This window comes from Pristiophorus japonicus, chromosome 4, assembly GCF_044704955.1.
Source record: "Pristiophorus japonicus isolate sPriJap1 chromosome 4, sPriJap1.hap1, whole genome shotgun sequence".
Lineage (NCBI taxonomy): Eukaryota > Metazoa > Chordata > Chondrichthyes > Pristiophoridae > Pristiophorus > Pristiophorus japonicus.
The window spans coordinates 269,479,138-269,503,152 of NC_091980.1; the positions used below are offsets into that span (position 1 = coordinate 269,479,138).

At 47.7% G+C, this 24,015-nt stretch overlaps 1 protein-coding gene across 4 annotated transcripts in view; it reads right to left on the minus strand.

The window, feature by feature from the left end:
- Positions 1-24,015, minus strand: part of LOC139263407 (protein SIX6OS1-like) — a 198,743-nt gene that overhangs the window by 75,629 nt on the left and 99,099 nt on the right. For all 4 annotated transcript variants that reach the window (XM_070879466.1, XM_070879464.1, XM_070879462.1 and 1 more), the window contains one exon: positions 20,251-20,399. In XM_070879466.1, the coding sequence (XP_070735567.1) occupies positions 20,251-20,399 (149 nt within the window). The remainder of the gene's footprint in view (positions 1-20,250; positions 20,400-24,015) is intronic.

Here is a 24,015-nt window from a genome sequence, read left to right on the forward strand (position 1 = left end):
GCTGACTTGGCAGGAAGGGAACCAAGCTGGGTACCGGGGAATGCAGACGTTTAAAAAATTTGTTCCTGGGATGTGGCCATTGCTGGCAAGGCCAGCATTTATTGCCCATCCCTAATTACCCTCAAGAAGGTGTTGGTGAGCTGCCATCTTGAACTGCTGCAGTCTGTGTGGTGCAGGTGCTCTCACAGTGCTGTTGGGGAGCAAGTTCCAGGATTTTCATGGTGAGCGATTCGACGATGGTAATGCCGTTGAATGTCAAGGGGCGGTGGTTAGACTCTCGCTTGTTGGAGATAGTCATTGCTTGGCACTTGTGTGGCGTGAATGTTAATTGCCACTTATCAGCCCAAGCCTCAATGCTGTCCAGGTCTTGCTGCATGCGGGCACGGACTGCTTCATTATCTGAGGAGTTGTGAATGGTACTGAACACTGTGCAGCCATCAGTGAACATCCCCACTTCTGACCTTATGATGGAGAGAAGGTCATTGATGAAGCAGCTGAAGATAGTTGGGCCTCGGACACTCCCCGAGGAACTGCTGCAGTGATGGCCTGACCTGTGATGATTGACCTCCAACCACCACAACCAGCTTCCTTTGTGCTAGATATGACTCCAGCCAGTGGAGAATTTTCCCCTTGATTCCCATTGAGTTCAGTTTTATTAGGGCTCTTTGATGCCACACTCAGTCAAATGCTGCCTTGATGTCAAGGATAGTCACTTTCACCTCACCTCCAGAATTCAGATCTTTTGTCCATGTTTGGACCAAGTTTGTAATGAGGTCTGGAGCCAAGTTGGCCTGACAGAACCCAAACTGGGCATCAGTGAGCAGGTTATTGGTGAATAAGTGCCACTTGATAGCACTGTCGACACCTTCCATCACGTTGCTGATGATTGAGAGTAGATGGGGCAGTAATTGGCAGGATTGGATTTGTCCTGCTTTTGTGGACAAGACATACCTGGGCAGTTTTCCAGATTGTCGGATAGATGCCAGTGTTGTAATGCTCAGCCATTTCTTGATATCACATGGAGTGAATCGAATTGGCTGAAGACTGGGTTCTGTGATGGTGGGGACCTCAAGAGGAGGCCGATATGGATTATCCACTCGGCAGTTCTGGCTGAAGATGGTTGCAAATGCTTCAGCCTTGTCTTTTGCACTCGTGTGCTGGGCTCCATCATCATTGAGGATGGGGATATTCATGGAGCCTCCTCCTCCCAAAGAAGAAAAAAAGAAAAAGTCTTGCATTTATATTGCACCTTTCACGACCTCAGTACATCCCAAAGCACTTGACAGCCAGTGAAATACTTTTGAAGTGTAGTCACTATTATAATGTAGGAAATGTATGAGCCAATTACACACAGCAAGCTCCCACAAACAGCAATGAGATAATTACCAGATAATCTGTCTTGGTTATGTTGATTGAGGGATAAATATTGGCCAGGATACCAGGGATAACACCTCTGTTCTTCTTCGAAATTGTCCCATGGGATCTTTTACATCCACCTATCGCATTTGAAAGACGGCACCCGGTCAGCACTGCACCGAAGTGTCAACCTAGAATTATGTGCTCAAGTCTCTGGAGTGTGACTTGAACCCACAACCTTCTGACTTAGAAATGACTGTGCTACCCACTGAGCCATGGCTGACAGCTCTATTCTGAACATACCTATTCTGAAGCTGAACCAGGAACTGCATAGACTTGTATGCCAAACCTGAAGGACAAATACAGGTAGCAGAGGTTCCTGGCACTGAAATGGAGGCGATTCTCCAAAACCCCGTTGGCTGACCTCAAAATGAATGGGAGGTTACGAAATCCCTGGCCTCCACTGATCTCATCTGAAAGACAGTACTATGATAATGCAATACACCCTCAATACAGTATTTCAATGTTGTAAAGTCCTGTCCCCTCAGTACAGATTCACACGAGGAATGTAGTGAAGTCAAGGTCACTCTGGACCTGCACCTTTATTTCACAGCTCTGGAATGCTGCACTTGCCTGAGACCTGTCCTTATATACCTGTCTCTTGTAAGTGCACCCCTGGTGGTAAAGTATGCTGGTGGTTACAGGTCATATCTTATTACAGTCATGTATAGCATGTTAGGATACAGTTATATATAATAATGTAAGATACATGACATCACCCTCCCCAAGGTCTTATTGTCTTTATAGGTTCAGTCTCTCAGGTGGTCTACGCTCTCGCGTGGAGTGTCTGAGTTGTGGTTCAGTTGTTTGCCTTGGTGTCTGTTTTTCTTTGGGTGTGGTTGCTGGAATCTCGCCTGGGCTGTCTGTTTCGATTGGTGTGATTGTTGTTGACTCGCCTGGGCTGTCTGTTGGGATTGCCCTTTCCTCAGGTTGTTCCCTCTGTCTGTCCACCAGGTGTGGTGCAAGTTCCACATTGTAGTCTGCCTCTGGTTCCTCAGTGTTGTTGGTAAATCTGCTTTTGACTTGGTCTACATGCCTCCGGCAGGTTTGGCCATTGTCCATTTGTACTACCAGTAGCCTGTTTCCTTCCTTGCCCATTACTGTCCCTACAAGCCATTTGGGACCCCTGCCATAGTTTAGTACAAACACTTTGTCCCCTATCTCATTCCATCTCCCCCTCGAATTTCTGTCATGGTACTCAGTCAGCTTACGGTGCTTTGCCTCAATGATTTCGTGCATGTCTGGGAGGATTAATGAGAGCCTTGTTTTTAAAGTCCTTTTCATCAAGAGTTGTGCGGGGGGGGATCCCGGTCAATGAATGCGGACGAGATCTGTATGCCAGCAGCAGTCGCGTGGGATCTTGGATTTTAAGCATGCCTTGTTCAATGATTTGCACTGTTCTCTCTGCCTGGCCGTTGGAGGCCGGCTTGAATGGTGCTGTCTTGACGTGATTTATGCCGTGGTCAATTATAAAATCTTGGAATTCTGCGCTGGTGAAGCACGGATCATTGTCACTGACCATTATGTCAGGAATTCCATGCGTTGCAAACATGTTTGCGAGGCTCTCCACAGTGGTGGAGGTTGTGCTCGAGTTTAAAATGGTGCATTCGATCCACTTTGAAAATGCATCTACAACTACGAGGAACATTTTGCACATGAATGGGCCCGCATAGTCTATGTGCATCCGCGACCATGGTTTGGTAGGCCAGGGCCAGGGGCTCAGGGGAGCCTCCCTGGGGGCATTGCTGAGTTGGGCACAAATGGTGCACCGTCGGATGCAGAGCTCCAAGTCTGCGTCAATACCAGGCCACCAGACGTGGGATCTGGCTATGGCCTTCATGAGAACGATCCCCGGGTGCTCGCGGTGGAGCTCCCGTACAAATGCCTCTCTGCCTCGCAGAGGCATGACTACTCGGCTGCCCCACATCAGGCAGTTCGCTTGTAGTGATAGCTCATGCATGCGCCTGTGAAAGGGTTTGAATTCCTCGGGGCAGGCATCGCGAGCCTCTGCCCAGTCACCGGTTAGGACACATCTTTTTACGAAGGATAACGTGGGGTCGCTGGCCGTCCAGGCTCTGATTTGGCGAGCCGTCATGGGCGAACCTGTGGACTGAAAGGCATTGATTGCCATGACTATCTCACAGTCCTGTTCATCAGACCCTTCCGTGGTTGCCAGGGGTAGCCTGCTGAGCGCGTCGGCACAGTTGTCTGTGCCTGGTCTGTGCCTTATGGTATAGTCGTAGGGCGCCAGCATGAGTGCCCACCGTTGAATTCGCGCTGAGGCGTTGGCGTTTATTGCCTTGCTCTCGGATGGGAAGGACGTGAGGGGCTTGTGGTCAGTTTCTAACGCGAACTTGGCCCTGAAAAGGTATTGGTGCATCTTTTTACACCGTACACGCACGCGGGTGCCTCCTTCTCTACCATTCCGTACCCGCGCTCCGCCCGTGAAAGTGATCTGGAGGCATAAGCTATCGGTTGTAATTTGCCCGCGCTATTGACATGTTGTAAAACGCACCCGACCCCATACGCTGATGCATCACGTGAGAACTAGCTTTTTACCTGGATCAAAGAAAGTCAAAACACTGTTGGAACACAGAAGGTTGCATGCCTTATTGAAGGCGCGTTCCTGGGCGTCTCTCCAAAACCAATCGCACCCCTTCCTGAGTAGCACATGGAGAGGCTCCAGCAGCGTGCTTAACTTCTGCATAAAGTTCCCAAAGTAATTGAGTAGCCCGAGAAAGGCGCGCAGTTCTGAGACATTCCGGGGCCTGGGTGCCAGGCGAATTGCTTCTGTTTTGGACTCTATTGGGCGGATCCCATCAGTGGCAATTCTTCTGCCCAAAAATTCAACCTAGGGTGCGAGAAACAGGCACTTGGATTTCTTAACTCGTAGGCCTACCCGATCCAACCGCTTTAGTACTTCCTCCAAATTACGGAGATAGGAGTCGGTGTCCCTGCCCATGATAAGTATGTCCTCTTGAAATACAACCGTCCCCGCGATGGACTTGAGCAGACTCTCCATGTTGCGCTGGAATATGGCAGCTGCTGACCTGATGCCGAATTGGCATCGATTGTACATGAAAAGGCCTCGATGTGTGTTTATGGTGGTGAGTAGCTTGGATTCCTCGGTCAATTCTTGCGTCATTTATGCAGATGTGAGGTCTAGTTTTGAGGAAAGTTTACCTCCAGCCAATGTGGCAAATAAGTCCTCCGCTCTGGGCAGCAGGTACTGGTCCTGTAGGGAGACTCTGTTTATGGTAGATTTGTAGTCCCCACAGATTTGTACGGATCCATCAGGCTTCATGACTGGGACGATGGGACTTGCCCAGTCGCTAAATTCCACAGGTGATATAATGCCTTCCCGCAGAAGCCTGTCTAGTTCGTGTTCAATCTTTTCCCTCATCACATAGGGTACAGCTCTGGCCTTGTGATGGACCGGTCTAGCATCCTGTGTGATGTAGATTTTGACTTTGGCCCCTTTGAAAGTGCCCACACCTGGCTGAAAGAGATGTTCAAATCGCTTTATAACTGCTGAGAAGGAGGTCCGTTCCTCTGACGACATGGCATGTACATCATCACATTTCCAGTTTAGTTTTGCCAGCCAGCTTCTCCCCAGCAGTGCTGGGGGGTCTCCGGGGACAATCCACAGGGGAAGTCAGTTCACTGTCCCTTTGTGTGTGATGGAGAGCATGGCCCTGCCGAGGACTGGTCCGATTTCTTTGGTCTGGGTCCTTAGTTTGGTGTCGACCCTTGTGAGTTTTGGTCTGTCACTTTTATGTGGCCACAGTTGTTCAAATTGTTGAGCGCCCATGAGAGATTGACTCGTTCCCGTATCCAGCTCCATGTTGACAGGTATCCTGTTGAGTAGGACCCTCATCATTATAGGAGGCATCTTGTTGTAAGAGCAGCGGCCATTGATCGTGTTGACCCGCTGTACATCGGTATCCCAGGTACTGTCCCCACCATCTTCTGGTCCGCTTTCCAACCCATCCGATTCGTATACCAGCCGAGCTACCGTTTTTTTGCACATGTGGGCCAGATGCCCTGTATATTCACAGTTCCTGCAAACAGCCTGCTAAAATCGACATCCCCTTGATGAGTGCCCACCCCCACACCTCCAGCACAGACCATTTCTGTTGTTTCCAAAGAATGAGCTGCGTCTGGCTGATCTCTCTTGAGCTTCTCTCAGTTTGTAGTTGATTGCTCGCATTGTGGGTTGATGAGGAGTGAACGGCCATTCCTGTGGCCCTTGCTGGCTTCTGGCACCACTGCCTGTTGTCGAGGGCCTGTTCTCCCGCTTTTGTCTGTGTGTGGGGGTAGCAGCTTGTTTCACGCTGTGAACTCCTTGTTCTGATATTTCGTTAGTTGTCGTACCTGCATTGTAAATCAACCTCGTTTCTTCTTCCCCTGCCAAGAATGTCTGTGCAACCAATGCTGCTGCCTCTAAGGTCAGGTTCTTGGTCTCTATGAGCTTTCGGAATATGCCTGCGTGGCCTATTCCTTCAATGAAAAAATCTCTCAGCATTTCTCTCCTTAGTTCATCGGAGAACTCACATAAACTAGCCAACCTCCGAAGTTCCGCCACGAAGTCGGGTATGCTCTGGCCCATACAGCGTCTGTAGTTGTAGAACCTGTGTCTGGTCAAGTGTAGACTGCTCTCTGGCTTCAGGTGGTCTCTTACCAGTGTGCTCAAATTCTTCAAACTACTTGCTTGCTGGTTTCTCAGTTGCCAGCAGATCCTTCATTAAAGCGTATGTTTTCAAGCCACAGCTGATCAAGAGATGGGCTCTTCTCTTGTCTGCTTTGTCATCTCCTAACCAGTCTTTTGGTTACAAAGCTTTGCTGGAGCCTTTCTATAAAGTCCTCCCAATTGTCTCCAGCATTGTACTTTTCATTTGATCCGTTGTTTGCCATTCTGTGGATTCTGTAATCCCGTAACTCGTCGCCACTGTAAAGTCCTGTCCCCTCAGTACAGATTCACACGAGGAATGTAGTGAAGTCAAGGTCACTCTGGACCTGCACCTTTATTTCACAGCTCTGGAATGCCGCACTTGCCTGAGACCTGTCCTTATATACCTGTCTCTTGCAAGTGCACCCCTTGTGGTAAAGTATGCTGGTGGTTACAGGTCATATCTTATTACAGTCATGTATAGCATGTTAGGATACAGTTATATATAATAATGTAAGATACATGACAAATGTCATCCTAGATTATCTGCTCATGTCGTGAAGTGCTGCTTGAATCTGCAACCTTCTGACTCAGAGGTAACAATGGTACCACTGATCTAAGGCTGACATTTAACCCACAACAGAATAGATGCAGAAGAAAAGTGGGAGATTAGCGGAAACCTGGAGAAATCACTTCAATAGCCATTTTTAGCTGTTACTCTGGGAATTATATCAATCTCCCACTGTAGAGAACCTGTGGAAATCCAGATGCCTGACTTTAAAATGGGACTTAACTACATCTACAGGCGATGGTCCAATTAATCCCTGCTCACTCACCCCACTTCATCTGAAAACTACGTCTTGTCTTGACTCTATGGCCGCGATTTTGCCAACAGGTATGAGTTGGGTGCGGGCGGCAGTGGTGGTGTGTTGGGAACGCGCTCCTGGCTCTAGCCCGCCCTCTGACAGCAATCTTGTTAAGCCCGCCCTGTGGGGTTCCCGGCCAACTAACAGGAAGCTGGTCTGATAACATTATCTGATGATGCATCATCTTCCGCTTTCCTTAAAGGGACCATGTCCACATTGAGTTTGACAGTTCTTCTGTCAGTGTTCTGTAGCATTGAGTTGCTACAAACACTGACAAGCACTGCACAAAGGTGCACAGCTGCACCCAGGCTCTCCCGTGACTCCCTCTAGATGCTTATGAAGGGAGTCACAGCACGCAGAGAGGTGCTCTTCCCTTCCAATGGATGGAAGAGACCTCCCCAGGACACCAACGCAGCCTGGATGCACATTGCACAAGAGGGCATAATCAAGGATGTTGTCAGAAGGACCTGGCTGCAGTGGCACAAATCTTTGAATGATCTCAGTAGATCATGAAACATTACTGCAAAGCCACACTCAACCTCATACTGCTGTGCTACTCGTCACATCTGCATCACTCAGCATTCCCTACCCTACTCCTGCACATCCTTACTCACACCAACTGAACTTGCACCTCCACCCAACCCTCTTTCTCTCTATCTACATTATCACTTGCCCATCTCACTAGCCACTCCTCACAGTCATGCTCATCCTTGTCCAATCATACCAAATAACAACACGCAAGGGTCGGCACTTGGGTGTTTTAGCCAATGTTCATGTAGACTTTATGCTAATGTGTTGTCAAACATTGAAATCTTTATCTTGAACTCTTTGGGATGGAAATTCCTCCCGCCCATTTTGAGGCATTAATCCAGGCGGAGCGGTAAGTATAGTGCTAAGAAATTTGCTGGAATTGGACCAAGAGCTGAAAAGGGTGCTAAATCAGGCGTTACACACCTGGCCTGGGGGTGGGGTGGGTGGGGCACTAACGAAAATGCTGGTGCTAAATTTTGCCGAACCATTGCGCATGAAGTCTGATTCACATTCCGGGAAAAGCCGAGTCTTAAAGGTGCGGCAAAGTAAGTATGCGCATGCGCAGGTCCACCTCCTCACTGACTTGAGAGCGGGAAAATGGACAAGCAGGGAGGAAGGCAGAGAATGCACCATTTCTCGGCCACGGCCCTTGCGTCCTTGCTTGACAATGTTGAGAGACGCAATAATGCGCTACATCCTGGAGGGGGGCGAAGGCCAGCACTAAGTGGGCAGTAGAGGGAGATGGCCCAGCATGTCTCTGCCCGCGACACGACAGCCAAGACAGTGACACAATGTCGCAAAAAATTCAATGACTTCACTAGGACCGTCAGGGTAAGTACCCTTTACATTAACCTTGCAATGCATTCATGTGAGCCTCAGTCTTATACAATGTAACAGCTTTACACTGCCCACCCCTTCTCTATGTATACCAGACCATGCTCCTCATTGCTGGAGACACCTTAAAAGCTCTCTAGCACCTCACCAGACATGGCCCGCCCATTCAAGCGTCTCTCATCTTCTAACTCCCGACTCAGCCTGAGGACACCTACCATCACTTTTTATCTCTTCATATGTGGCCACAGGCCTTCAGCCTCATACTTACTCACAGCCCTTTGTTCCCAAATCCCACCTTTAACACATCCACTGTGCACTGCCACGCAGGCTGAGATGCAGACCTCGTGACATTAACAGCGAGTCACTTCCTGCAGACATGTGTGGCACACGAATAGCGACAGACTCACTGACAACTTCTCATTTTAGTCATTGGCCAAACTCGCCCACAATAGACGAGAGCAGCAACGGATGGGTGGAGGGGAGCCTGACCTCTAGGATCTCACCAACATGGAGGAGCGAATGTCCACCCTCATGAATGCACCAGTTGGAGCGGTGAAGGCCGGTGAGGCAGAGCCCCGCTCGATAGTGACGTTTTGTGAATGAGACGGGCGCTTTCTGTGAGACCCGGTACCCTTGAGCCCACATGCCTTACAATATGTAGCTCCTTCTTCCCTTCCTGCCCCCTCATCAACTGCTACCCACACTTCTGTTGCTTTGTGCTTACAGATGATGAGCCAGATGAGCCACAGCGTGCCCGTCAGCCGCCATCGTCACATGAAGGGGAAGATAAGGAGGATGTGGAGATGAGTGTGGCCACAGAGCAAGACCCATCCTCAATGCCAGTGAGTGGGGAGACCTGCTCGGTGGAGGAGAACACGCTCCTGGGGTTCCCAGATCTGGACGCTCTTGGCCCCAGTAGCCTGCAGCAAGGAGAAGCTCGGGGGCAAGCTTTCCGGAGGGTATGTCAGCCCAGGAGCCCTGCTCAGAGACAGGCAGATGAGGACCTGGATTTGGAGGCTATGTCCAGGGAGTCCATGCAGATGCACCGTGAGCTTATGGGTGCATTGGGGAGGGTGCCACAGAGCGTGGATGCACGTACTGGGCGCGTGGCAGAGGCCGCCTCAAGCATTGCCCAAGCCTCTCAGCAGTCCACTGAGCCCATCCTTGCCCAGTTAAACCGAGAAGCAGGCTCAAGAGCGACAGTGGGGTCAGAGGTGATAGCGATGCCATGGATGACGTGGCAGCAGCCATGACATCACAGGCCGAAGACACGCAAGGTTTTTGTGATGTTATGCAGACACTGGTTGCTGACATGCACTCTCACACTGCAACGTTTCAAGTGCAGTCTGAGCTTATGTAGTCTCAGAGTGATGCCATGTAAGCAGCGTCTGCTGTCATCCTCTCTGTCATCCCCAGACGGATGGGGAACAGACGGTACCGCAGCAGGTCAGCAATCTGTGGTTGCACATATTGCTCCTGATGCTCTGGCTCCGCCCCGAAGGAATGGCAGTGGGCCGCTGGAAATGGAAGGTGCTTTCTTTCCTCACGATGACAGCATTCCTGCTCCTGCCACTGCCAGTCCGCCTCTGCACCTGCCATGGTCTGTACCCCAGCCATCCAACACTGCAGCCACACATCCTGAGGCGGTGCAGTCAGCAGTTGGGCCTTCCAGGCCCACAACTGGTCCAGGGTTCATCTTAGGCTGTCTGTCCCGTCTCCCTCAGACACAGAGCAGCCCTCAAGTAGCCTTGCTGCAGGCACTGAGACCACACATTGAGGAGGAACAGTAGGCGTGGGAGGGGGGTGAGGCAGAGAGGTGGGAAATGTGAGTGCAACACGCACTGATAAAATGTGTCCCCATGAGGCATTTGTACATATGTTCTGCATGACAATGATATTTTATGGTCTTTGAAGTGGCTGTAGCTCCATTTTTTATTTTTTGTGGGTGTGGGGTTTTTGGGGTTGTTTGAGGGATGTTAATAAATAAAATGTTACTTTGACCATCGCCTTCAGCCACTGGTGTATGACTGTGGACTTGTGACGGAGATGTGGTATTATCGTGGCACAATGTGTGGTCATTATTAGCTGCATCCCTCAGCTCTCTCCATTTAAGCAAACCAATGCCTTATGAGCCGCTGCCGAATAACCCTGAGGCCGCCAACATTGGAACGCTGTCTCCTCCGTGGCTGCTGCTGGTGCTCGTCGCCTTGCTGGACATTCGGGGCATCACCAGGCTCCTGTTCCTTTTCCTCCCCCTCCTCCTGAGGTGGGCCTGCTGTCCCCACAGGCAAGGCCTGGGCCCTCATAAAGGCCAAGTTGTGTAGCATGCAGCACACCACAATGAATAGTGACCTGGTGAGGAGAATATTGAAGGCTGCCTCCAGAGTGGTCCAGGCATCGGAAGCGCTACTTCAGCAGCCCTATTGTCTGCTCTATGATGTTGCGGTTGGTGGCATGGCTCTCATTGTAGTGTTCCTCCAGGTCTGTAGTGGGGTTGCGGAGGGGGATCATTAGCCAGGTGGCCAAGCCGTATCCCTTGTCCCAGAGCAGCCAGCCTCGGCCTTCCCATGGTGGCTGAAACAGTCGTGCACAGTGCTCTCCCTCAGGATAAACGCATCATGTGCGTTTCCAGGATAGCGGGCATTAACTGCGAGGATGCGATGCGCGTGGTCACACATCAGCTGAACATTTAGGGATTGGTATCCCTTTCTGTTTCTGAAGACCGCTGCATTCCGGAATGGTGCTTGCAGGGCCACGTGTGCGCCATCAATTGCTCCTTAAACCCTCGGGAAGCCTCCTATGCTGGCAAACCCACATGCGTGCTCATTCTGTTTCTCCTTGGTCATTGGGAAGTTAATGAAGTCCATTCTGCGTGTGTAGAGAGCCAGTGTGATGTCGCAGATGCAGCGATGTGCGATGAATTGTGAGACGCTCCATATGTTCCCTGATGCAGCCTGGAAGGAGCCGGAGGCATAGAAGGTGAGTGCCACTGTGACCTTCACTGAGACGGGCAGTACAGTCCTGGTGCCGATGTGAGGCTGCAGGTCTGCCTGCAGGAGATGGTATATCTCTGTAACTACCTACTTTTAGAAGCGCAGCCTTCTGACACACTGCACCTCGGATAGTTCCAGGTATGCGCATTGTCACCGGTAAAGCCATAAGCCATAAGCCATAAGACACCGGTAAGGTCTCTTGCCCCGATGTCTAGTGGCTCTCCTCCTTTGGCCGCCGACATGGCCAACAGCCCTTCTCTCTTAACGCTGCCTTACTAGAGCATGTAGAATGTGACGCTGACGGCATAGTAATGCACCCATTAAAGTTTTCTAAATGACTTTTTTTCAAGCTGTACTGTTACTTCTGTCTGTTACTGCAAACTCGGAGGCTCAAGCACCATACCCTGCGTAAATGTTGCTCTTAGTGTGACCTCTGAGGGAAGTGCTTCCTCATCCCTTTAAGTAAGCCACCAATTAACGACTGTGGAAGGCTGTACCAACTGTTTTTTCAGACTTGATTAATGGCGGTCGCTAAATGAGGCGGTCGCACCTAATTTAGTGAGTGGGGCGCAAGCGTGGTCATTGCACCAGGACTGACATCATGATCGGATTGATAGTCAGCAACCAGGTGCCAGTGTTTTGTACCCCCGGTAAACCTCAACTAAATTTTCCGGCAAGGTGCTAAAGCTGTGCGCCCGGTCAGTAAGCTATTATGCTCGCAGTAGCGCCCCTTCTGGCTGCTAACTGAGGTGCTAGACAACCGAATTTCCACCCCTTTGTGTTCTTGGACAGATTTATGTGCACCTTTGGAAGTGGCTTAGTGAGTTGTAGTGAATGGTCAGATCCTGCACATTGGTGATGAGTCTGAAAGGAATAGCTCAGACATTGCAGGGATGGTTTATGAAGCTGGTGTAGGGTGGTGCCAACCTGGCACATCATGTAGCAGCCAGGGTGCACATCGTCAAGTGAAATAAATGTTGCCATGGTGAGGCCATCCCTGATTCCCCCAGGCATAAATGTGGTCAGGTGCTAATGGCCTGTGTCCTGTGAAGCATCAGGTGATTGCGGAGAAGGTTGGTGTTGGTGATGCTGGTGTGCCCGGTGATGTTGTTGTTGGGGCTGATTGTGGTGCGATTCTGAGGACCAAGGTGAGATTTTGTCAAAGGTACTGATGCTGCTGGAATAGATGACAGGTGAGTTTGAAATGACAGAAGCGATCTGTCAATGGTGGAAGAGGTTGCTCCAACGAGGTGACTGTGAATAGAGAGTACACTGCAAACACTTCCAACTTACATACAGCTCAAAGGTTTCTTCCAAATCCTGAAAGCTTCATCTTCTGTCATTGGAAAATGAACACGATTTTTGCAGCTGTCAACTTGCCAAAGCAATAGAGAATCACTGAGAACCCAACTCCACTTACCAGGCATGTTCCCCGAGGAACGGCAAACCCGTCAAAAAGTTGGTAAAATTGTAAATGCCCGCTTTTAATCCTCTTAAGTAGCATTCAACTACCTGTTAATGACACTTTTGTGTATACCTTTGCAAGTGGCTTAGTGAGTTGTAGTGAATGGTCAGACCCTGCACATTGGTGGTGTGAAAGGAATGACTTGGGAATTGTGGACACTCCCCACTGGCACCTGGGAATCCCTGGCCAAAGACCACCCAAAATGGAGGAAGAGCATCCAGGAGGGCACTGAGCACCTCAAGCCTTGTCGCCAAGAGCATGCAGAAATCAAGCACAGACAGCGGAAAGAGCGTGCGGCAAACCAGGCTCCCCACCCACCCTTCCTTCAACCACTGTCTGCCCCACCTGTGACAGAGACTGTAACTCCCGCATTGGACTGTAGAGCCACCTGAGAACTCACTTTTAGAGTGGAAGCAAGTCTTCCTCGATTCCGAGGGACTGCCTATGATGATGATGGTGTTAATTGTTATGTATGTAAACTTGACTAGTGTGTAAGACTTGCCACCAGGGGGCGCACCTGTTGGAGACCCAAGGGTCACCTGCAAGCAGGTATAAAAGGCAGTCTACCACACTGCTTCCTCACTCTGGAGTTACGTTTAAGAGACCAAGGTCACAACAGTTTGAGCTTACAGTGTACAGTCTTGTGGAGTTATTCTGAACACAACAATTGGCGATGAGTAACAGATCACGAACTTTCACACGGTTATGGCTGCCATTGGTATTCTTGAGAGATTTGTTGAGGGTGATGATTGGGAAGGCTTCATTGAGTGTCTTGACCAGTACTTCGTGGCCAACGAGCTGGATAACGGAAGATACCGCGGTCAAGCCCAGGGCGATTCTCCTCACCGTTTGTGGGTCCACGATATATGGTCTCGTCAAAAATCTGCTAGCACCGACGAAACCAATGGACAAGACATATGCAGAGTTGTGCACGCTGGTTCGGGAACACCTCAAGCCGAAGGAGAGCATCTTAATAGCCAGGTATCGCTTTTACACGCACCATCGCTCCGAGGGCCAGAACATGGCGAGCTATGTCGCCGACCTAAGATGCCTTGCGGGATATCTTTGCAGCATCGAAGCTCAGCGGCAAGTACTGTGCATAAAATAATGCCTTCAGCAGGCAGAACTGTACATGGCAGGGCTTACACGCCTGCAGAGGCCAGACCTAGGATGACTAGAATTCGCTGTGGGGTATAAATGCGAATCCATTAACACCATGTTGGCGCTGCGGGGGTAATCATCGGACCCATCAATATCGATTCAAGCACTACGTGCGCAAGGGCTGTGGAACAATGGGGCACCTCCAGTGAATTTGCAAACGTACTGCGACTCACCACGTGGCAGAGTCGGCAGAAGATGACCGATCCGGTTCGGATCATGCTGAACGAATAAGAGAGGCAACTCAACCCGAGGCTGAAGAGGAAGTGTATGGGGTACACACCTTCACCACCAAAAGCCCTCCAATAATATTGAAAGTCAAATTAAATGGATTTCCAGTTTCCATGAAATTGGACACGGGGGCGAGTCAGTCAATTATGAGCCAGAAGGCTTTTGAGAAACTGTGGGGCAACAAGGCACAAAGGCCAAAACTAAGCCCGATTCACACAAAGCTGCACACTTACACCAAAGAGCTCATACCAGTCATTGGCAGTGCGGCAATGAAGGTATCGTACGATGGAACTGTGCATGATTTATCACTATGGATTGTACCAGGCGATGGCCCAACGCTGTTCAACAGAAGCTGGCTAGGAAAGATCCGATGGAACTGGGATGACATCAAAGCACTGTCTTCAGTGGATGACACCTTGTGCGCCTAAGTGCTAAACAAATTCCCGTCGTTATTTGAGCCAGGCATCGGCAACTTCACAGGTGCCAAAGTGCAGATCCATCTAGTCCCTGATGCACAGCCCGTTCATCACAAGGCCCAAGCGGTTCCATATATGATGTGAGAGAAAGTCGAGATCAAGCTGGACAGACTTCAATGAGAGGGAATCATATCGTCAGTCGAGTTCAACGAGTGGGCCAGTCCAATTGTTCCAGTGTTGAAAAGCGATGGGACGGTCAGAATCTGCGGGGACTACAAGGTAACGTCAACCGAGTCTCGTTACAGGACCAGTACCCACTACCAAAAATGGATGACCTGTTCGCAATGCTAGCAGGGAGAAAGTCGTTCACCAAGCTAGATTTAACCTCTGCTTACATGACACTGGAGTTGGCTGAATCTTCGAAAAAATTGACGTGCATCAATACGCACAAAAGACTGTTCATATACCACAGGTGGTATATGAACCGCCTGTTAATTGTTATGTATGATAACTTGACTAGTGTGTAAGACTTGCCACCAGGAGGCGCACCTGTTGGAGACCCAAGGGTCACCTGCAAGCAAGTATAAAAGGCAGTCTACCATGCTGCTTCCTCACTCTGGAGTTACATTAAAGAGACCAAGGTTACAACAGTTTGAGCTTACAGTGTACAGTCTTGTGGAGTTATTCCGAACACAACAATTGGCGATGAGTAACAGATCACGAACTTTCACACGATTATGGCTGCCATTGGTATTCTTGAGAGATTTGTTGAGGGTGATGATTGGGAAGGCTTCGTTGAGCGCCTTGACTAGTACTTCGTGGCCAACGAGCTGGATAACGGAAGATACCGGGATTTTGGGATTCGCTCGGCTGCGGCCATCTTCCAGAGGAACATGGAGAGTCTGCTGAAATTGGTTCCGCGCACCGTGGTGTTTCAAGACGACATCCTGATCACTGGTCGCAACACCACCGAACACTTACACAACCTGGAAGAGGTTCTAAAGCGACTGGACAGAGTCGGACTCAGGCTGAAATGCTCCAAGTATATTTTCCTGGCACCAGAGGTCGAACTTTTGGGGAGAAAGATTGCGGCGAATGGCATCAGACCCACGGGTCCAAGACGGAGGCCATCAAGAATGCGCCCAGACCACAGAATGTGACGGAGCTGCATTCGGTCCTGGGACTCATCAACTATTTTGGTAACTTTCTACCAGGGTTGAGCACTTTGCTGGAACCTTTGCATTTATTGCTACACAAGGGTGACGACTGGGTTTGGGGTAAATCTCAAGAGACAGCCTTTAATCAGGCCAGAAACCGGCTATGTTCTAAGAAGTTACTTGTATTGTATGACCCGTATAAACGGTTAGTACTAGCTTGTGATGCATCTTCGTACAGGGTCAGTTGTATTACAGCAAGCCAATGTGTCAGTCAAACTGCAACCGGTTGCATATGCGTCCAGAAGTTTATCTAAAGCTGAAAGAGCCGACAGTATGGTTGAGAAAGAAGCATTAGCATGTGTATATGGGGTTAAAAAAATGCACCAATACCTATTTGGACTCCAGTTCGAGCTCGAACCGCTCATTTCGCTGTTTTCAGAAAGCAAAGGTGTTAACACCAATGCTTCGTCCCGCATCCAAAGATGGGCACTAACATTATCTGCGTATGACTATGTAATCCGCCATAGGCCAGGCACTGAGAACTGCGCTGATGCCCTCAGTCGGCTACCATTGCCCACCACCGGGGTGGAAATGGCGCAACCCGCAGACTTGCTTCTTGTAATGGATGTTTTTGAGAGCGAGACCTGTCACGGCTTGCCAGATCAGGACCTGGACTAGCCAGGACCCTGTGCTATCATTAGTAAAAAGATGCGTCTTTAATGGGAGCTGGTCAGCTGTTCCCGGGGAAATGCAAGACGAAATTAAGCCATTTTACCGACGCAAGGATGAAATGTCCATCCATTCGGATTGTCTCCTATGGGGGAATTGCGTGGTTTTGCCAAAAAAAGGCAGGGAAACGTTTATACGCGACCTACACAGTACCCACCCAGGCATAATCATGCTGAAGGCTATCGCCAGGTCGCACGTTTGGTGGCCCGGCATTGACTCGGAATTGGAGTCAAGCATACACCAATGTAACACTTGCTCACAGTTGAGCAATGCACCAAGGGAGGCCCCACTGAGTCTGTGGTCATGGCCCTCCAAACCGTGATCCAAGGTCCACGTAGATTTTGCTGGGCCTTTTCAAGGAAAGATGTTCCTTGTAGCAGTGGACGCTTACTCTAAAGGGATTGAATGTATAATAATGTCATCATGTACGTCCACTGCCACCATTGAAAGCCTCCGGGCCATGTTCGCCACCCATGGTATGCCCGAAGTCCTTGTTAGTGACAATGGACCATGTTTTACCAGCTCTGAATTCAACGAGTTCATGACCCGCAATGGCATCAACTATGTCAGGTCTGCCCCGTTTAAGCCCGCATCCAATGGTCAAGCGGAACAGGCAGTTCAAACTATCAAGCAGAGCTTGAAATGCGTGACGGACGGTTCCCTGCAGACCCGGTTATCTTAGGTTCTGCTCAGCTACTGGACGCGACCCCACTCGCTTACTGTTGTTACCCCTGCAGAATTGTTAATGAAGAGAGCACTCAAAACTAGACTCTCCTTAGTCCACCCGGATCTCAATGATCATGTAGAAACCCGGCGTCACCGGCATAACGTGTACCACGATCGCGCGGCTGTATCGAATGACATTGAGGTTAATGACCCTGTGTTTGTTCTTAATTACGGTCATGGTCCCAAATGAGTTGCTGTCACTGTTTTAGCCAAGGAGGAGAATAGAGTGTTTGTTGTCAAACTTTTGAATGGACAAACGTGCAGAAAGCATTTGGATCAGACCAAACTGCGATTCACTAACAACCAAGAACAGTTTGAAGAGGAGATTACCATCATTGATCCACCAACACACACCCAACCAGCAACCGACCTAACCACGAGGATGAACCCACCATGCCCAACAGTCCTATCAGACCAGTCGTGCTGCAGTGCAGCAATGATCCGACCAACTCACCCATGCCAGGACTTCAACTCAGTCAATCAACCTGGGAATGTAGAGCCCCGGTTCGCCTCAACTTGTAAATAACTTGTATCTAAGACTTTGGGGGGGGGTGGGGGGCACCTGTTGGAGACCCAAGGGTCACCTGCACACCCCGGCAAGCAGGTATAAAAGGCAGTCTACCATGCTGCTTCCTCACTCTGGAGTTACATTAAAGAGACCAAGGTCACAACAGTTTGAGCTTACAGTGTACAGTCTTGTGGAGTTATTCCGAACACATTAATGACATTAATTAATGGGGCCGCCGCTTGCTGTTGGGTCTGCGATCTTCACGCAGACATGACAGGTCGGAAACTCACACGGAGGCGGGCTTAAAGCGGGCTCCCAACCCGTTGTCAATCAAGGCTATTTTGACAGCGGGCCCACTTCCAAACCCGCACTCACAGGGCTAGAAAGATTCCGGCCTCTGTGTGCAATGCCACAGGAGATTGATTAGTAAAAAGACTAAAAACCAGTCATAGTTCAGGAAAAAGTTTAATATTTCCTCAATCATAGAGAAACAGAAACTATCATCTCAGAACATAATCTCAGTAAATCTGTAGATCTAATGCTACCTGGGCAGCTAATTTAAGTTTGTTAAGTTTGAAAAATAGACTCAGGCCAGAATTTTACCAGTGCTCAATGGACGGGATCGGTGGCGGGTCAGCAGTTAAATGTGAATTGATTGACAGTGGGTTGGGAACCTGCTGTCAAATCATGCACACTTGCCTTTCCCAATGTCGGGTCTGCTCAGCGCCAATGTCAGGTCTGCCGGCACTGAGCAGACCCAACAGGCAGTGGCGGGGTAGCCAATTTAAATGATCAGTGACTTGTTTACAGCCACTTAACAATGGCTTTAAATTTAACTTTTGAATTTAACAGCTCGCCCAAGGGTTTCATGCTGTTGCTAGACCACGTCTGTGAAGCTGAGGCGGGAGGTAAGTGGCCATTGAAACAGCTGATGAGTTGACAGCTTCAATGTCAAGTAAAAGCTCCCACCTTACAGAAATGTATTCCCGCAGCCACAAGCTCTTCCTCACTGCAGTTCCACAACAGATTCATCATGTTGTAAGACTTTACACAAGTCTACATCCAGTCTGACCTCATTACCTCTCACAATTTACAGATCACTTCTGTCATCTCAAGATCACCTGCCATCTATTCAATCAGTATGGGTGCTCTTTATACTCTCTCACCTTGATCCTTAGAATTCCACCACGATCAGCCCCAAATGCCAGCAGTACCAGGCGCACCAGCAGTAACACCAACCTTCTCTGCAATCACCCGATGCTGCACAGGACAGAGGGCATCAAAACCCGAGCACATTGCTGCCCGGGATGCCAGGGATGGCTTCACCATGGCCATATTTACTTCACTTGAAGCTGTACACCCTGGCTGCCAAATGATGTGCCAGGTTGGCACCACCCCATACCAACACCATAAAGCATCCCTACAATGCCCAAGCCATTCCTTTCACACTCATCAGCATTGCAGGGGTTACTGTTATGTTTTACCATTCACTGCAACTCACTGAGCCACTTCCAAAGGTGAACCCAAATTTGTCCAAGAAAGCAAAGTGTTGAAAATGAAGATTTCAATGTTTGACAACACATTAACAGAAACTTTACATGAACATTGGTGATAACATCCAAGTGCCTACCCTTGTGTGTTGTTAGTTGTTATGATTGGACTAGGAAGAGTGTAAGTGTGAGCGGTGGTCAGTAAGATGGGGAAGTGATAATGCAGATAGAGAGGGATGGGTGGAGCTGCAAGGTATGTTGGTGTAAGTAAGGATGTGCAGGAGTAGGGTAGGGAAGGCAGAGTGATGGGAATGTGATGGGTGGCACAGCAGGTTGAGGTTGAGTGTGGCTTTGTACTAATATTTCATGATCCAATAAGATAATTGATAGATTTGCGCCACTGCACCCAGGTCCTCCTAGCAACATCTCTGCTTGTGCCCTCCTGTACAATGTGCAACCAAGCTGTGTTAGTGTCCTGAGGAGGTGTCTTCCACCCATGGGAAGAGGATGTGCTGTGACTCCCTCAACAACAACAAAAACTTGCATTTATACAATGCATTTAACATAGTGAAATGTCCCAAAGCGCTTCACAGGAGTATTATGAGATAAAAAATCATATGGTGGGAGTCATAGGAGAGCCTGGGTGCAGCCCTGTGCCTTTGTGCAGTCATTGCCAGTGTTTGCAGCACCTCACTGCTGTAGAACACTGACAGCACAAATGTCAAACTAAATTTGGACATGGTCCCTTTAAGGAAACCGGCTGATGATGCATCATCAAATGAAATCACCAGATCTGCTTCCTCTAATTGGCTGGGAACCAGGTTGGATAGCCTTGACAAGTCCAATAAACTGAAATTCATTTCAGACAGCGATGGAGTGAGCAGCGGGGTTGAGATCTGCGATCGACATCGCCCACCAAGGTCAGCAAAATCGCAGCCTTAGAGTGGATTTACAATAATCTTAAAATCGGCAAAATAGATAAAGTTCCAAACTTGATAGAAAATGGAAAAACTGTAATACACATTTATTTAACCTAACTGAATTTAAAATGAAGGACATACCTGTTTCTGTCTGTGACTGTTGCCATGCAAGTTTGAATGGTTTCAAAGATAATGTTGATTTCTGACCAACTGTGGCATGTCTCTGAGACTGTGCTTGTTCAGTACTTACAGTATTCAAAGTAATATGGTATTCATGCTGCTGGTAAATGCTGCAAACATATTTTAGATGCAGTTACATTAGATTTAACTGTTAGAGGGTAACTATACCAAATATACCAAATATTCTTCTCCATAAAATTTCTACCACAGTGAGTCTCATCCTATCATCATAAATACGAGAAAAGTGTACTCATCATATTACATTTTTGTACTGGAGTAGCTTCAAGTCACTCTCATACATGGAAGATGTTCAAGGACAACTATCTGTTGGATAAATATTTCTACAATTCAAGAGTAAAGCTGAATGGTCAGAAAAAGGTGCAGAACTCACCCAAAGTGAACAACGTTGTTTGAATCCAAGCTTCTTATGTCAACTCATTATTATAAATAATCACAGTTCCAGGTGCAAGAGGTGGGAGTGGAAAATTGTATTTAGGTGAAATTTTAAGGAATGCGGACAATTAAACTGCTGTCAAAACTTGGAAGTAAAACTGTTTGCAGCCTTAGGAAAGGCTCAAAAGCATTTTGATCCATTGGCTGCATTTGCCAAGGCTGAAGGGGAAGATGGCTTAAAAAGTGAAAGGCAAAATTCAAGTGAAGAACAACCCAATGTGCAGACAAGCCCAGCACCTAAACTAGGTGTGCTCGGGCCTACGGATGTGGCTGGTGGCATCTTAGCATCCTAGGATCTGGCACCGTTCTGGAAGGGAAAACTGAAGTTTGTCAGAACTGTGGAAGGGGACCTAAAGTTTGCCAGAGCTAGGGGCAGAAGGTTGAGTATGGGATTTGTCTCACTGGTGGATTGCTGGGTTATGTCAGCAGTGAAAGCAAAATCTTGACGGCATGACAGAGTGAGGAGAATTCCCAGTTCTGGCAGCACTGTTTGGTGAGTGCCTAAGACATCCCTGCAAACATTAAATTCAGTGTTGATGTGATTAGTTCCTGGATGTGTGTCTTTCTGAGAGTACAATTTTCTCTCACAGTTGTCACTAATTTTCTACATAGCAACAAAACACAATTAAGGCTAATCAATAATTTTCTCTTTGCCGATGAAACTTTTAAAATGCAATTAATTTGTTCTTTATTTGGGGGAATTTATCATCAGAGATAGAGTGATGGAGCACAGCTCCTAGTATCTCACCATTAAGAAAATATTCCAATTTTCTTTCTCAGATCCAAAGTGGATGACCTCACACATCCCCATGTTGAACTTCATCAGCCATAATTTTACCCACTCATTCAGTCTGTCTATGTCCCTTTGTAGCTTCTTCATCTACATAACTTTCTGTACCTCCTAACTTAGTGTCATCTGCAAACTTGGATATACGACTCTCTATTTCTTCATCCAAGTCATTAATATACATGGTGAAAAACTAAGGCCCCAGGACAGATCTCTGGGAAACACCACTTGTCACATCTTGTTAATCACAAAAAGAAGCCTTTATCTTAACTCTGTCTCCGATCAATCTCGCTGAGATGTTGATCGATTAAGTGAATGGGCAAAACTGTGCAAAGATACAGGTACATATCCCAATGAGAAGAAAAGACGATAAGAGAAGGGATAACCATTTGTGGTTAATTAAGCAAATAAGGGATGTTATCAAATTGAAAACAAGGGCATACAATGTGGCCAAGACTAGTGGGAAGCCAGAGGATTGGAAAACTTTTAAAAGCCAGCAAAGAACGACTAAAAAAATGATAAAGAGAGCGAAAATAGATTATGAAAGAAAACTAGCACGAAATATAAAAACAGATAGTAAGAGTTTCTACAGGTACATAAAAAGGAAAAGAGTGGGTAAAGTAAATGTTGGTTCCCAAGAGGATAACACTGGGGAATTAATAATGGAGAACAGAGAAATGGCAGAGGCATTGAACAAATATTTTGTATCGGTTTTCACGGTAGAAGACACTAAAAACATCCCAATAGTGGATAATCAAGAGGCTATAGGGAGAGAGGAACATAATACAATCACTATCACTAATAAAGTAGTATTCGCTAAAATAATGGAACTAAAGGCGATCAAGTCCCCTGGACCTGATGGCTTACATCCTAGGGTCTTAAAGGAAGTAGCTGCATTGGTTGTAATCCACCAAAATTCCCTGGATTATGAAAGTAAACTAGCACGAAATATAAAAACAGATAGTAAGAGTTTCTACAGGTACATAAAAAGGAAAAGAGTGGGTAAAGTAAATGTTGGTTCCCAAGAGGATGACACTGGGGAATTAATAATGGAGAACAGAGAAATGGCAGAGACATTGAACAAATATTTTGTATCGGTCTTCAAGTGGATTGGAAAAGCGCAAATGTAACGTCCCATTTAAAAAAGGAGGCTGAGAAAAAGCAGGAAACTACAGACCAGTTAGCCTAACATCTGTCATTGGGAAAATGTTGGAGTCCATTATTAAGGAAACATTTGGAAAAGCATAATTCAGTCAAGCAGAGTCAGCATAGTTTTATGAAAGGGAAATCATGTTTGACAAATTTGCTGGAGTTCTTTGAGGATGTAACAAGTAGGGTGGATAAGGGGGAACCACTGGTATTTGGATTTCCAGAAGGCATTCGATAAGGTGCCACATAAAAGGTTACTGCTAAAGATAAAAAGTTCACGGGGTTAAGGGTAATATATTAGCATGGAGAGAGGATTAGCTAACTAACAGAAAACAGAGAGTCGGGATAAACGATTGGCAAATAGTGACTAGTGGGGTGCTGCAGGGATCGGTGCTGGGTCCTCAACTATTTACAATCTATATTAATGACTTGGATGAAGGGACTGAGTGTAATGTAGCCAAGTTTGCTGATGATACAAAGATGGGTGGGAAAGCAAATTGTGAGGAGGACACAATAAATCTGCAAAGGACTGTAGACAGGCTAAATAAGTTGGCAAACATTTGGCAGATGGAGTATAATGTGGGAAAATGTGAGGTTATCCACTTTAGCAGAAAAAATAGAAAAGCAAATTATAATTTAAATGGAGAAAAATTGCAAAGTGCTGCAGTACAGAGGGACCTGGGGGGTCCTTGTGCATGAAACAGAAAAAATTAATATGCAGGTACAGCAAGTAATCAGGAAGGCAAATGGAATGTTGGCCTTTAGTGCAAGAAGGATAGAGTATAAAAGCAGAGAAGCCCTGCTACAACTGTACAGGGTATTGGTGAGGCCATATCTAGAGTACTGCGCACAGTTTTGGTCTCCGTATTTAAGGAAGGATATACTTGCATTGGAGGCTGTTCAGAGAAGGTTCACCAGGTTGATTCCGGAGATGAGGGGGTTGACTTATGAAAATAGGTTGAGTAGGTTAGGCCTATACTCATTGGAGTTCAGAAGAATGAGAGGTGATCTTTTTGAAACGTATAAGATAATGAGGGGGCTCGACAAGGTGGATGCAGAGAGGATATTTCCACTCATAGGGGAAACAAAAACTAGGGGACATAGTCTCAGAATAAGGGGCTGCCCATTTAAAACTGAGATGAGGAGAAATTTCTTCTCTCAGAGGGTTGTAAATCTATGGAATTCTCTGCCCCAGAGAGCTGTAGAGGCTGGGTCATTGAATATATTTAAGGCGGAGATAGACAGATTTTTGAGCGATAAGGGAATAAAAGGTTATGGGGAGCAGACAAGGAAGTGGAGCTGAGTCCATGATTAGATCAGCCATGATCTTATTAAAT